General features: G+C 36.9%; 1 protein-coding gene across 9 annotated transcripts in view; it reads right to left on the bottom strand.

Annotated features, from left to right (window-relative positions):
* Positions 1 to 16,132, bottom strand: part of KLF12 (KLF transcription factor 12) — a 420,803-nt gene that overhangs the window by 287,022 nt on the left and 117,649 nt on the right. For 8 of the 9 annotated variants that reach the window (XM_087865095.1, XM_087865097.1, XM_045811080.2 and 5 more), the window contains exon 2: positions 282 to 345. Coding sequence is in view for 6 of the 9 variants with exons in the window: in XM_045811080.2 (XP_045667036.1) it covers positions 282 to 314 (33 nt within the window). In the remaining 3 variants the exon portion in view is untranslated. Of the gene's footprint in view, positions 1 to 281; positions 346 to 6,272; positions 11,292 to 16,132 lie in introns of those variants that run through there. The other variant, XM_087865093.1, reaches the window with a different exon arrangement.

The following is a 16,132-nucleotide window of genomic DNA, read 5'->3' as shown; positions in this document are numbered from 1 at the left end:
CCAGTTCTCAATATTCATCAACAAGCTGATTGTTTAATTCCAGCTTAAGTTCTAGAAACTGATGACAGCTTGACTTGCACACAAAAGGGTTGCTTCCTTATAAATGTCTTCATATTTAAAGGTTTAAAAAATTAAAAATTACACTTTACAGATAGAATATGTATCGAAGTATTGACCTCTGTCCCATACACAGACACAGAAGTGCTCTAACGAGAATAACGGCCACAAAGTAATGTTCAACCTAAGATTTTCACTGCACTTATAAAATTTGACTAACTGACCTTTATTGTTTTCCTCTTCATATGGATATTCATTCATCCATTTGTCTCTGGAGTCACATGGATCCTGCAAGAAACACACGCAAAATCAAATAATGAGAAAAAGTTTCACACGTTGATGACATTCTTCCACTGGGGGGTGAACAACATAATTCTGCAATTCTTTAAGCTCTTGATTAGTAGAATGACATAATACAAGCAATAGCCGAAGAATATTTTTTTCATTAGTTATTTGTTTTTTTGCTTCCTCTTTACCAGCCGCTAAAGGGCAAAGTGAACAAGTGAGGGAATGGAAGTAGAATCTCCAACTAGGACAGCTCCTGAGCACAAGACAATGAAGATCTGGATAAAGAGAGTTGGGGCGGGGAAGAAAGGGAGGCACCAGAGAGACAAAGGGGAGGAGAAAATGGCAGAAAGTGGTTTAAAAGTAAATTTAATATATGAAAGTCACAAATATTCCTACTGGAGTACTTGGCTCCCTTATTCTTAGCAACCAAGGGATTTTTAAAGTAATGCTGTTTTCCAGAGGAAATGATCTTTTTTTCTCCCTCTTTACAGCTGCTACAAATATGCAGCATAATTAATATGAATACTTTTGGTGCCTCCACGTTTATCATACCCAAGTAACTTTTTTTTTTTTTTTTTAAGATTTACTTATTTATTTGAGAGAGTATGCGTGCAGCGGGGAAGACCACAGGAAGAGAATCCCCAAGCAGACTCCTTGCTGAGCACAGAGTCCACCACCTGGGGCTCAATCCCACAACTTGAGATCATGCTCTCAGCCTAAATAAACCAAGAGTCCAGTCAGATGCTTAACCGAGTGAACCACCCAGGCGCCCCCCGCCCCCAAGTAACTTTCAAAAAATTAATCTGATATATGCCACTTCTCAAAAGCTTCCATATCCCCAGAACCATTTGGATCTCACCAAATATAATTAAATATCGCTGGATTAGAGAGTTCTGATTACAAAAAACCATTTGCCCCATTTGGAAGTATCTTGAAAGTCCTCCTGTTTATTTTTATTCAGCATTATGTAACTTGCTTCAGAATTCCCTTTTCATGAGGCAAATTTTCTTTGGCATTCAGTTAAGCCAGCTTAGTAGGCATAACTGATTTTGTTTTTTCATTCGGAATTACACTCCAGAGGGGACACGCCTTGGGGTTCTTAGCAGCAGTGACTCTGGGCTGGTGGCTCACCACCCTAGCAGTGGGGCGGATTTCCTCTGCCCTGTGTCTCCGCACATTTGAACAGAAAGGGTTCACTCACTCATAGGGCCTTAAAGGAAACGTAGCACAATTCACAAGTTCCACGGGCTTGGTCTGTAAGTGGACTGGCCTTTAATTTTATTCCAGTTTTAAATTAATCAACCAGTGTCTCCTTCTCTCTCGCGCGCTCTCTTCCCCTTTGCCCCCTCCTTCCTTCCCCTCCACTTCTCTCTCTATATATAACATTTACATATAAAAATACATACATTTATGTCTCAAAATGCATCTATATATACTATAGCTTTTACCGCGAGAAATGCTACTAAAAAGCAATATAATATAAATGTAACATTTTAATAATATTTTAATATTACAGTGGCAAACTAGAAAAATTCTCTGGAAATTCAGAGTGTAATTCTTCTATTCTACATTATGAAACCATAATATGGTATCCCTTGAAAGAATTAAAAAGTCATCTAAAACACCATGTTCTTATCAAACACGTCTTGTCCTTTCTAGTCTTCAAAATATATCTAAATCGATCAGTTCCAACTTAGCAGAATGTACTAGGTACGTCAAAAACTGGCTTCAATCTTACATTCCAATTTTGTAAGGTTTTTTTTTTTTTTCCCCACACTTTGATATATCCTGGCCACTTTCACATGATATTCAACTTCCTAATGCTTAATCCAAAATTCATAACACTCCACCATAGGGATGCATTGACTCTCCTCATTTTCATCTAATAATTTGCGGTTTTGTGCTGCTACTGGTAACATTAAAACATCCTTCTCCGTAACTGGTGTAGACGCTGGGGCCTCGGCCAGCCTGGATGATGGCTTCGTGCAACCAGAAAGGGCGCCCTCTCCGGGCAGACACAGACTCCAATCAGGAGGGGGGACCCAGCAGGCAGAGCCCATGGTCCCTTCTCACCGCCGTCCACCGCCGGCCGGCACCCTCGTCTACCATACTTAGCTGCTCTAAGTCCGCACCTTCAGTTACTGCCTTCGAATATAGTTACACAAGTATAACTAGCGGATCAAAATAACGGGAACCTTTTCTTCTGGCTTTCCAAAATACCTTTTAAACAGACTACACTAATTTATACTCCCCACAAAAAAGAAGCACATGCTAACATAGTGCCGTTCCCATCTTTATTTCCTGAAACACGGCACATTACCTCGCACACTTCAGGGGAGATCCATAAATGTCAAATGAGTAAATGAAGCTAGGAATGACAAATAGAAGAAAAACAAAATGAACTCATGTCTCTATCAATCATGCGATCTTTCTTATCCAAGTAACTAGGGCCTCCATTATCTAATCTGTATTTTTAGATAAAATTAACCTGCTGACTAAAACATTAAATTATGTGAACTACATCTAACACAATATCCCGCATTTTGACAGCATTTGGGGATTTACAAAGTAGCCTCATGATGTAATTGGTACCAAAAGCAGTTCTGTGACTTGCGTACATGAACTATTTTAAGATCCATCTGACAACGATGATCAGAGATTAATTTCGTACCCAAGGTAACTAGTTAGATAATGTCAGGGTCCTTACAAAACCCCTCCAAAGGAGCTCCATGTCTGAGCATGGTTTTTTGTGGTTTATCTTTACAACCACCTACAACTTCAACGTAGACCTCTGTATGTTTTAAACCTGAGGAGACCCTGGTATAATTCTAACTTTTGTTTTCCATTTAATTCACGCTCCTCAAAGAGCACTCAAGCTCATCTCTTGCTTGCGGCTCCCCCCGGCTCCCCTGTACTTTAAGTAGCACAAATGACATCAAATGAAGACACAGTGTAGAGCTGAGAAGACTGATCCCTCGTCTCACCTCTGTCTCCCACCTGAAACGATTCATTCAACCTCTCTGAGTCCCAGTTTCCTTCTCCACAGAAGCAGTGGTAACAGGAACACCTGTTCGATCTAGCCCACCTATCCTAACTGAAGTCATGTCCACGCAGCAATCCGCGCTGTCATACACATAGGAATTCTCACTCTTTAATCAGTGGCCCAGATATTAAGCAAGGAAACAACAGGATTTCCCAAAATTGAGACCAAAAAATAGACAGACGGATCTCTACTTTATTCATACTAAGGGGCCTTTCTGTTGTTCCCCAAATCCCCATCCAAATCAAGCCATGATATAAAATAGGAAAACGGCACATTTCCAGCAACAGTGAATAGCCCATCAATTTCCTAATTAAAAGATTACTTAAATCTGCCAAATAGGTTTGTAAAATTATCCAGTAAATCTTCTCAAAGCACAGAAGTTTTAAAGGCCACTGTCTTCATCAAAAATTCATCACACATGGCTTTGGTACTTACTTTCCTGGCTCAAAAAATGATTCTCAATGGTCAGGTAAAGAAAACGCAAATAAGTTGGTCACTTATTTGAATACAAAAAAAAAAAATATATATATATATATATATATATATATATATATATATGAAGAAAAGGCATGAAATATTATATTTTGGAAAGAAGTTCAGATTTACTTTTAAACAAAAATATTGCTGCCTAGAACCATTAGTAAATACTCATGTCTTAATGCTGAGCCTGGAGAAATTGTAGCACTAGAGAATCATCTCCTAAATTCTGTTCCTTTCCAACTTTTGTTTTCTCCCCTAAAATTGCCTAAAAGGAATTCTAAGCTTCCTTTGTCATTCAAAGACAGTAAGTAGCCTGGACAACAGAACTGACCTTGGCCCAAATGCGCGTGGATGCTCCCCACCTTAATGAAGAAGGACTTACACTCCAGGGTAAGGGCACTCTGTGTCATTACCCTGTAGTAACGGGGTGCTGGCTCTTCATCCCATCTTAAATGATCTGTTACGCTCTCCATCTTTAAAGGGGAGTGTTTAATACATTCTACATACTTCACGACCTGTAAGTACACTTGTTGCTAGTTCCTCTGAAAATCCCTTTCCTGTATCTTTAAACAGAGACAGAGAGGCACCTTTTAAAGGTGTTTATAGACACCTGACTGGTCAGGGTATTCCACTCTCCGCCCAAAGGTAATTTAGCTGCTCTGTTTCAAGTAAATTGAATTCTGGTAATGGTACAGCAATCCCATTTGGAATTCTGTCTTCTAGATTCAGTTTCACAAATCATTGCTTCATTAGTTGTGATCTTGTGTTTTCAAGGGCTGATAAAAAAAGAAAGTCAGGTAATAAAGGCTTATATACATATTCACACAACTTTTAAAGACGATTACGGAACCTGACAGGCAGCCTTTGTGGATTGAAGTCGAAGATATTCTATAAAATATCCATCTTGGCCTTGCTCTGCATCAAGGTTTTTGATATATAAGTTGCCTTTTTTCATTTAAAGTTATTTCTGTTTTATCTGTCGCAGTGAGTTATCTTTGGAACTAAAAATATTTGAAGGTTAATCTAAATATTTCTGGAGATAAATGCATATCTAAGTGCTATGTTTTCATAGCTATTTTGACTTAAAATGAAAAGAGACGCTGAAGACACAGAGCGGTGAGCTTGTTGCTAGGTGACAGGTGACACCTACCGTATCTCTTCTGAACTTGTACAGCATGAGACGTCTTACTGCTGAGAAAAGACACATGGATTTCCGTGGCACAAACATCGTTTTCTATAGAGAAGCAAACTAGTCTTCAGATAGTCTTTTTTAACACAGGCTGTAAGTAGTCAGCAATTTATGTCTATACGAATACCCAATTTTAAGAGACACCTCTCACCACAAATAGGAAAAGACAGTTATTTTCCATTTTGGGAATATGGTTCTACATTCTAAATAATGTCTACATATGAAATACATATAATTTTCATGATTTGTAATTAAAGAGTGTTCCTTATTCCTTGTAAGTCATGAATTTTCAAAGTTGGAACAGAAATCACTTCAACTGGGGTAGGTAGAGTCCACAGAGAAAGCAGTATCTTTATAATAAGTAATCCAACTTCCATTAAATTTATTAACACAAGACCATCATAGCAAAGACCTCACAAACTAAAAAAGAAAATACAAAAACTTCAAGGTAGATTATTTTCTGGATATATTTTATAATTACACACCTACTTTCTAGCATTACCTCCCTTCCTTGAGACAAAAACTCAGGCATAAAGTTCCACCCCTTTTCTTTGACTCATCAGGCAATTCAGGTGATGATATACAAACACCAAGAACCTCCTAAACCCACAATTTCAGGATCTCATATGAATAAATGACATGCTCTGCTCCATCTGAGAAAGACTGTGTGCTTTCTCATGTTGGGAAAAGATCTGAACATGAATATCAAACAGAATTAACACCAGCAGTAACGCTAGGCAATAAAGTGACTTAAGGCAAGCTGTTTAACTTTTGTGTCCCCTTGTTCCTCATTTATTAATATTGTATCATGGGACACATGGGTGGCTCAGTTGGTTAAGCATCTGCCTTCGGCATAGGTCCTGATCCTGGGGTCCTGGGATGGAGCCCTGTGTCCCTTGGGCTCCCAGCTCAATGGGGAGTCTGCTTCTGCCTCCTCCTGCCACCCACCACCCCCACTCGTGCTTGCGTGAGCACTCTTTCTCTCCCTCAAATAAACAAAATCTTTAAAAAAATTGTATCATAAAGTCTCACTGGGTGGGGGCAGCTACGAACATTGAAAAGGATAAGACACAAAACACTTATCAGACTCTCTGGTACGTATTCGTTATTCAACAAAAGTCTGTCCCAACCCTACTCCTTACATTTATAGTCAAGCACCCAAACTCCTATTTCCGCTTAAACTTTCTTGAGAACCAGGAACAAACAATGACCTACTTGAATCCAAGTTCCACTTCCTCGAGACCACTGCCACCCGTGGTTCTGTGTTTATTACAGGAAGGTCCTGGAACAGACGACAGGATCACCTCCCTAAACTCTCATAGTACAGTGTCTCCAATTCCTCCATTAAGAGAATTCAATGATGTAACTGCTAATAGAAATAGGAGACAGGGAATTTCAGGTCCTTAACCAAATATTCAATAATAGTTTCTATGGAATTCTACTAGTTACACAGAAATCAACTGAAAATTCTTCACTTATAAAAATGCTCTTCCCTATTTCCAGCTTTACGTTTCTCTGAAATTATGCTCCCACCCAGGCATTTTTCACCATTAGCAGACAATACAGAAAGAGCAAACTTGAAGAATTAAGGTCTCACGTGGAGTAAGTTATGCCCCGAAGCTTGAGTGAACATTTAAGAACAGAGTTCAGTGAATAAACAGCCCATTTTCAGAGGGAGAAGGTAAAGCAAAAGCACACTGACATGGAAATTAGTCTTTTAATCTGTTTTCAGCTTCCATTACACCACATCATTCTATGCAGAGAACAAATAAACCTTTAAAAGAAAGTAACCATAGCAAATGAATTAAGCATTTCTTTTACATATATTGTGCTCAATATAATGGTTTGAAAAGTAATTTATGCTATGCTCATATTCAAGTGTAATTGCCATTTTATTGGGACTGCACAGTCAAAAATCTGATTTGTACTGCAAAGAACTGACAAGCTGATTAAATTTTGTTTTCATATGTCTAATTTATGTGATTTAGATTACAACACAAATATGAGCATGTGCGATTTGTACTTGCACAGGAAACTATGGCACATAACACCACATTCTGCCAGAAGTAACTTGGCCACACACACGTTTGCTTTCCCATATGAAGAACATTGACGACGTTCTCTTAATCCTTTCTACTGGGATGTGTTTTAAACCATCATGCTAAAGATATTAAAACTCTTTGGAGTTCTTAAGGGGCTGGTGGGAGAAATGAAATAATAGGGTGCCAGTTCGCTTCCTAGCACTTTATGCAAGTATAATGTGGTTGTGTGATTTATACATTAAAAAGCAAGCTTCCAATTTTGAAAACAACTGAAAATAAAATGATCAACACATAGTTGGTACCAATTAAAAATGCATAATTCACACAAGCCTATGAATTTCTCTAGTATTACACTTCAATGAGTGTTGTCTGTACACAGCAAGGCATATATATTATGGAGTAATTACAAATTTTATACACTAAAGATCTATGACATATTCCAGAAAAATCAGTTGCCTTATTCAGTATGCAGTATACATATTTGGCTTTCCTATTAATTATTGCTTTCTATGTTTAACTTGCCAATACTAAGCAAGATAAATTCCATTCAAATGCATAGTAAACAGTTTGCTTAGGAAGTAAATTTATTTTCTAGTCCATCACAACAATAGTTGATTAAAATATGTTGCTCTTATCCAGTTTTGAATTAATTCATGTGAAATAAAACAAATATTTATTAAATCATGGGGGAAAACATTCCATCAAACTGCAAAACCTGAGTAGAAAAACAAATGGCACACATTTAATTACAGTTGACATTTAAATGAAATTTGCAATCTCAAAATATTTAACAATAATTAGAAAATATCAGACAAGATATTTTTAGGGTGCTTTTATGTTCAATCTCTTCAAAGATCTAAACCCAGAGGAATTTTAACATAGGCAGATTTTAAAGTAGAATTTGAAGGATGGATCAAAGAGCTTAATAAGTTTGTTTTACCGACATTCTGATATAAGGATACAGAAACAAGAGGATTTGATATTTTTAATGAATGTCTTATGGGTTGCTGAGTACCTTACTGAACAATAGTTTTGTCCGGCTGAACTCATCAATCCAGTTTGTGCATTCAGACATCACAATCATTACCCTACGTAGCTCCTAATCTGGCCCACCACAGATAGCAGGCTGTCATAATAAATACATTATCAATTAGTATTTCTCAATGATAAGCAAATTAGTAGACCGTCAAATGGATTGCATAACCATATGCTTCTCTCATGACTAAATAATACCAGAAAATCAAAATACTATTTGTTGAGAATGACAAATGATATATTAGGTTGATTCTTGTATACAGAGATCAAAGACTCCTTTAAACATTGGAAAAATATGGAAATTGGGAGTCAAAGCAAATATAATCCAAGTAATTGCTAGCAGATGATAAAGGTCCGCTGATTTGTAATTGTGATATTTCTTATATGGTATATATATTCTGTTAATTCATCCATGAATCGCCTATATGCCAGGAACGGAGGACATTAAAAACCATATGCCACAGTACCTGATTTGAAGAAGCTCACAAAGGAGAGACAAATATAAATAAGGAAAATAATTATAACAGTAATAGCGACCATCCATTGAATATTTACCATATGTTTAACACTAACTAGCTGCTTGTGTTATTTAATAACTTCAGGTACAAAGCATATGACCTAAGATTCAATTACCCACATTTTACAATAAAAATAACTGTGACCAAAGTTCACATTCTCTAACCTAGATCAAGCCACATCCTCAATAACACCATACGAACTCTGGTGGCAGAGCAAAGTATAGTGGGAAGTTGAGGGAACCCATGGAGAAGGCCGCACAGAGGAGGTGAAGCAAAGTTGAGCCCTGAAAAGTGGGGAAGAAGAGACAGTTCAGGGGAAGGGTACGCATTAGGGAATCCGTACACTGACATTTCAGTCTCAGAACACTCACATACATACATGTACAAACGTATAATTTACTACGTGTGCACCCACACACACGTCAAAGAGCATCCTAGGGATGGGCATGCATACACTAGCCAGCCCATGCCACCTAAAGAGGGGCTCTAACGCGGAAAAGAAGTCTATAATGTAGAAAGACGATTCATTTCAAGTAAATAATAAAAACAATCCTGAAAGCGTGACTTCTAGTGTCTTAGGTATGCTGTCTCACAGTACAAAGGGATTTACGTGATGTGCACCAAAGTGACTTGAAGAAGCTAATTCTACGAAAACCTGACTGTAGAAGACCGTTCTCACAAACTTTGTTACATTCCATGATTTAAGATATTTCAGACATTTCCAACCCTCCTACGTGAAATATTTCAAAATATTATTCAAGTATGAATCAATGAAAATATGCCCACAGATAGTACATATATTTGCGTGCACACATGCACGTGCACACACATGCACACACGTGCACACACACACACAGCCAAGCACTAGTTAAAACTCTGACTACAGAAATATTTCTGAAGTGTATGTAAGTTACATGAGTAAGCTTATCTTTTTTTAAATACTCCAGAAAACTAAAATAATTTTGAAAAGTAATAGCGGCAGCCTAGGAGTATCAAAATTGATACTTGATATTGAAAGTTATCTCAAAACAAAAACTGGCCAAATGGAGGCTTAAAATCCTATCTGGAGACATACATAAAACTAAAGAACTAGAACCAGATTTAGTCCTATAAATAAATATGGATTAATCTCCATTCTAATACTTAAGAAATGTTCACAAGTGAAAACTATCGAATAATAATCACGAGTAAGCAGGTTCAGTGCTCACAGGTATTTCCCCAACATGCATGGGGAATGTATTTTTACCTTTTAATTTAAATATAGTATCATTCAAAAAACACCTGATTTTTAAAAGACAGCCCTTTAGATTCTCTAACTTTATGCCCACAGGCAGCTAAATACATCTTGGGAGATACAAGGAGGGAAAGCTGCTGGACAGAGAACTGAATTCATACTGTTGTCTGAGTTGAGTGGTGTTAATTCTCAGTAGTTAGAAAAGGAGGAGGAGGAAGAGTGGTTGCAGGAACTGTTCTAACTACTAGCTACTCTACTTGTATATTCCTCAGCCTTTGTGAAGTAGATGGTATTATCATTCTCATTTTACAGATGTGGAAACACAAAGAAGTAAGTAACTTGCCTAATAAACAGCAAAAGCAGGATTTTAAAATAAGCAGTCGAGATCTACTCTTCATGATTTTAAGCATTATGCTATGATGATTCTCTTTTTTTAAGATTTTATTTATTTCTTTGAGAGAGAGACACAGCAGGAGCAAGGGGAGGAGCAGAGGGAGAGGGAGAAGCAGGCTCCCCTCTGAGAAGGGAGCTGCACAGGGGATCAATCCCAGCCGGAGATGAAGACCTGAGCAGAAGACAGCTGCTTAACCCACTGAGCCACCCAGGGGCCCCGCTATGATGATTCTTATGAATAATCTTGGTATCTTTCTGCATGCAATGGCATCTCTATTTGTGGAAAATAAATAACGAAGCCAAATGAAACAAGACAGTTTTGGTACTTTCCTCTTAAACAGACTAAAATGAGTTATTTCTGATTTAAAGGCATAATCTCAGACCCTTCTCCAATAAAAGAAAAGGAAAATATATTTCAAATCTGAGGTCATTTGAAATCTTGCCTAAAACTACAACAAACCCAATGTTTTTAAAAGTTTTTTCCCTAATTAGAAAGTAACACTTTCATTAACTCATATAAGTTTTTAGATATTTTAGGATTTTAGAATGTTTGTACAATCTTCTACATGAAACCCAAGATTAATGTAAGGAAAATCCTTTCTTCCTTTTCCTCACCAATGACCTAATCATATGCACAGATACAAAACTTAACTTTTCACATCAGAAATAACCTGTATTCTGTGATAATGCATTCAATATAAAACAGCCAATTCTGAAAATACATTTCAAAGGAGTATTTCTGACCTGTGCTTGAGTCCATTACCCCAAACAGCTATTAAAATACTTAATTTGAAAATTATCCTAACATTGGCTAAATATGTTTCCATCAGCTCAGGTGTTTAAATGCACTAAATTACAGAGTCTTTTCTGGCTCTGAAGATACTAAACATGAACACGATACTAAACAATCTCAATAAATTAACCAAATAATAAAGAATTTACCCTCATAAGTAAAGATAAGCAAAAATAATTCATGCTTTCAAACAGTTAATTTTCTAAACTGCCATTAAAAGAAAAAGAAATATATAATATAAAGGAACTATAAAGTCCCTACCTAATCACATGTACTGTCATTAATTCTCTCATTTATAAAATAAATAACCTTCTCAATCACTAGGGATTCAAAAATGAAAAAGACGTCATATATCATATATTTTAAGACTAAAAAAAGGTTGGAGGCGGCATGCTGCTATTTGGGAAACCACTGAGCCTGCTAAAAAAGCATTGGTAAATCTGGGGAACAGTAGATACCAGGTGCTGTGGTTTGACACATACTTCATCTCTGCAAAAAGCCATGGTCTGGAGGATGAAAATGCATTTTTGTTCCTGAGAACCAAGTAGATGACAATTTGCTAGAGTAATCAAGAACAGGGCTACGAAGTACATGCACAGATCTGTAGTTCAACTGTAATTTGAAAACAGCATTTAACCGGCATCTAAAATGAACACAAGTGGCACACAAGAGCAAGCCCTACGCTATCTGGAGACCTTTCTGTGTGCCAAACTTTGTCTACGACATAGTCATTTCCTTCATCTTGAAGGCTGCTGGTTGCTTACTTACATAATGACATTTATTTTCACTCATAAACCTCCAACTTCAATATGTTTCAACTTTCAGGTTCATAAAATGCTTTATGACATACAGAGGGGGATTTTCCAAAATTCTCATGGGTCTTAAGATGTGCTTTCTCTCTTTGTTTGATCTCTTAGGAAGTTCAACTACCAGAGACTCAATTATTATCTCCAAATAAATCTCTAAACCCAGTTTTCCACCTAAATCTCACTCGACGTTTTCCCACATAGATTATCACTGAATAATCTAACAAATACTTAGATTCTTATAATTTTTATCCAGATAGTCTTATCATGTCTGGAATTGTGATAGACACTGGAGATTTGCAGCCAAGATAGCCCCCTTACACACAAATGGCTTACCATTACCCTGAGGGAAAAGCCTCACTTACCAGCACCCAAAACTGAAGTCATTATTCTTTCCCCCCAAAAAAACCTTTTCCCAGTTTCCCATTGCAGTCTGTGAAAACCATTGACATCCAGACCCTGGAACCTTGTCTTTGAATCAATTTGAAGATTCTTTTCTAATACATATAACAACAATCATATTTATGCCTCCTAAAACCTCTTCTGATCCACTTCTGTAATTTTCCTTCACCACCTCAGCATCCTCAGCCCTCATTTAACAAGTCTGGATTATTGTTAATCTATCTCTAGCCTCTGCTCTTTCCAATGCACATTACAAACAGATTAATATTTAAAATATTTCATCATGTAACTCAAGTATTTATCATTTATAATTGCAATGTCTGACCCCTGTTGATGACCGTGACCCTTCAGGAGAAGCTGAAGTTTCTTCTTCTTCTAGGAGGAGTTTCATCACCCCCAACAGGCAAATTCCCAGCATTATCACCTCTTCACATAAACACAAAAAAGCATTTGATAAAATGAACACAGTAATCATTTTTTAACAATCAACCTTTGGGGCACCTGGGTGGCTCAGTCAGTTAAGCATCTGCCTCTTGATTTTGGCTCAGGTCATAATCTCAGGGTCCCAAGATCCAGCCCAGCATCAGGCTCTGGGCTCAACAGGGAGTCTGCTTGAGATTCTCTCCCTCTTTCCCTCCCTCAACTTGCACTTGCTGCCTCTCTCTCTCTAAAAATAAACAAATCTTAAAAAACAAAAACACCTTAGACTGTAGAAAAAGAAGACAACTACATTAACTTGTTGTAGAGCAGCTATTTTGAAATCTACCACAAGCATCACATTTCACGGTGAAATGTTAAAGCTTTCCCCACTGCAATCAGAAAAAGGGTATTTGTTACCACTACCTCAGTTCAACTTACACTGTAGGTTTCAGTCAGCATCATAAAGAATAAATAATTTTCAAATATAAATAAAAAGTAAAATTGTGATTATTCACAGAATCATTCACGGAATGATTGTATTAGTAGAAAATCCAAAGACTCTGCAGTCACAAAATTAAAACATGAATTTAGCAAGGTCAATACACAAAACTCAATATACCAGAAAAAAAAACCAAAAAACTATAACAATAAATTCAAAAGCCAGTAAAATTTATAACACTAAAGAATTAAACACCAAAAAATAACCTTAATAAAAGATGTTCATCCACCATGCAAAAACAAAACATTGAGAGAAATTAAAGAAGTTCTATTTAAAAAAAAAAAAAAAAAAAAAAAAAGAAGGAAGGATATACCATGTTCATGGGTGGAAAAACTCAATTTTAAAATGTAAACTCTCCTTAGGGGCGCCTGGATGGCTCAGTCAGTTAAGCATCTGCCTCCGGCTCAGGTCATGATTCTAGGGTCCTAGGATGAACCCCAGCATTGTCAGGCTCCCTGCTCAGCAGGGAGTCTGCTTCTCCTTCTCCCTCAGAAACAGTTTCCGAATTTTAAATTAACTTGCAAAGAAGTAAGAACAGCCAAGCTGATCTTAAAGAAAAAGGACAAAGTTGGGGGACTTATATTTTCATAAATCGACTTATAAAGTTCTAATAATTAAAATATTTTGGAACTGATACATAAATCTAGATAAACTAATCAATAAACTGACACATAATGGGTCACTTGATTGAGATAAAGGTGGTACTATCCTCCAATTAGGAAAAGATGGTTTTGTCAATAAATGATGCTCGGTAAAATGAATGCCATATTAGGAAAAAGTGTGAATTTCGACGCCTACCTCACAACATACACAAAAATCTCTTCCAGATAAATATAGATATAAATATGAAAGGTAAATAATAAAGTTTCTAGAAACAATAAACAAGAAAATCTTCATAATCTTGTGAGGGGAAAAGATTCCACAGAGAGGACAGCAAAAACACTAATCATAAGTGACAGACTAATAAAATGAACAATATTAAAATCAAGAACTTCTCTTCAGCAAAATACATTATAAAGAGAATGGAAAGGCAACTTGTATACAGACAGAAGATATCTGCAATACATATATCTGACAGAATATTAGTATCCAGAATATATAAAGAATTTCTACAAATCAATAAAAAATATATATATAGAAAACCCAAAAGAAAAAAAAAATGAGTATACAATTTGAAAAGGGACTCTATGAAAATGGCCAATAAACACATGAAAATGTTCTCAACCTCTTTGGTCATCATGGAAATGTAAACTCAACCACAATGAGATACCCCTGCAAATCCATCAGAATGTCTAAAATTAACAATACTGGGAAGCCTGGGTGGCTCAGTCAGTTTAGCATCCGGCTCTTTTTTTTTTGGCTCAGGTCGTTACCCGGGTTATGAGATCAAGCCCTGCATTGGGCTCTGTGCTGGATATGGGGCCTGCTTAAGATTCTCTCTCTTCCTCTCCCTCTGCCCCCCCCCACACATGCTCACTCCCTCTCTCTCTTAAAAAAAAAAAATCAATAAATTAAATTAAACAACACTGACAGTACCAAGTTCTAGTGATGATGTGAAAGAACTAAAAGTCTCATATACTGCTGGCATAAGGGTAACCTGCAACTTGGAAAACGGTCAGTCTAAAGCTGAACATACACATATCTAATGACCCAGTAATTCCACTATCTATCCCTAGGTATATACCCAACATAATTAAGTATATATTTTCACCAAGTACATATACAAGAAGATCAGAGCAGACCTATGTGTAATAGCCAAAACTATATATGCCCCAAATGTCCATCAACAATAAAATGGATACACTGTGGCATATTCAAATAATGATACGTTATATAGCAATAAGAAGTGATGAACATGAAAAATAAAATTCATAACACAATATGGAATAAAATTAAACCATTTTTAAAAAGTTACAATGGGACATCCAGAGTGATTCTATTTATATAAAATTCAAAAAGACAAAACTAACTGATGATGACAGAAGTCAAAGCAGTGCTTATATGTGGAGGGTACTAATGACCGAATAAAGAAACAAGGGAGACTTCTGGGTTGGTAATACTTTAATTTTCTATCTCGGTGGTAGGTGTATCAATGTGTCCAGCTGTGAAAATTAATTGAGGCACACCCTTATGATTTACATAATTTTTACACATCTTTCATTTCATAAAAGCTAACTTATGGGGCGCCTGGGTGGCTCAGTCAGTTGGGCATCCAGCTTTTGATTTCAGCTCAGGTCGTGATCTCAGGATCCTGTGCTCCCCTTCTGTGATTGAGCTCTGTGCTCGGCAGGGAGTCTGCTGGAGATTTTCTCTCTCTCTCTCTCTCTCTCTCTCTCTCTCTCTCCCCCCCTTTCTTCCTCCTTCCCTTTGCCCCTCCCCCAGCTCACAGGCAGGCATCAGCATTCTCTCGCAAATAAATAAATAAATAAATATTTTTAAAAAGCTAACTTAATCTTTTTTCTATAAGAGAAAATTTGGTTATACAATTCATAATTTTAAGTCAGTTTATCCAAATTATTATTGGGTGGTGTCCAGTGCATCCAAAGTGAGCTATCAATCAATTACCAAGAGGGGGCTACACAGGAAGACAAGCAATTAGAAACACACCTGATACTCCAACTCTCTTGAATAACCTTGACACCTAGCGGCAGTTTTTAATGCAAGCAAATCGTACGATGCGTTTTGTTTGGAATTTCTACTTTCATAGCAATACGCTGAACTCTTGTCACTGATCACTAAACATTATTTGATTGGTGAGATTCATGGCAAATTAGAGAACACAATATGGTCCTTCCTTAACTTTATAGCACTGCAGCACTACCATTAACTATTATTACCACCTGGTAAGTTAGCTAACCTGTCTGGGCATCAGCTTCCTCACCTATGAAATGAAGGGGTTAAAAGATCCTCAAGTCTTCTTCCATTTACAAGGT

Source organism: Ursus americanus, chromosome 10 (genome assembly GCF_024610735.1).
Source record: "Ursus americanus isolate L20-20 chromosome 10, mUrsAme1.1.p, whole genome shotgun sequence".
Taxonomy (NCBI): Eukaryota; Metazoa; Chordata; class Mammalia; order Carnivora; family Ursidae; genus Ursus; species Ursus americanus.
Note: the sequence above shows the minus strand (reverse complement) of the source record. Positions and strands in the feature narration are given on the sequence as shown.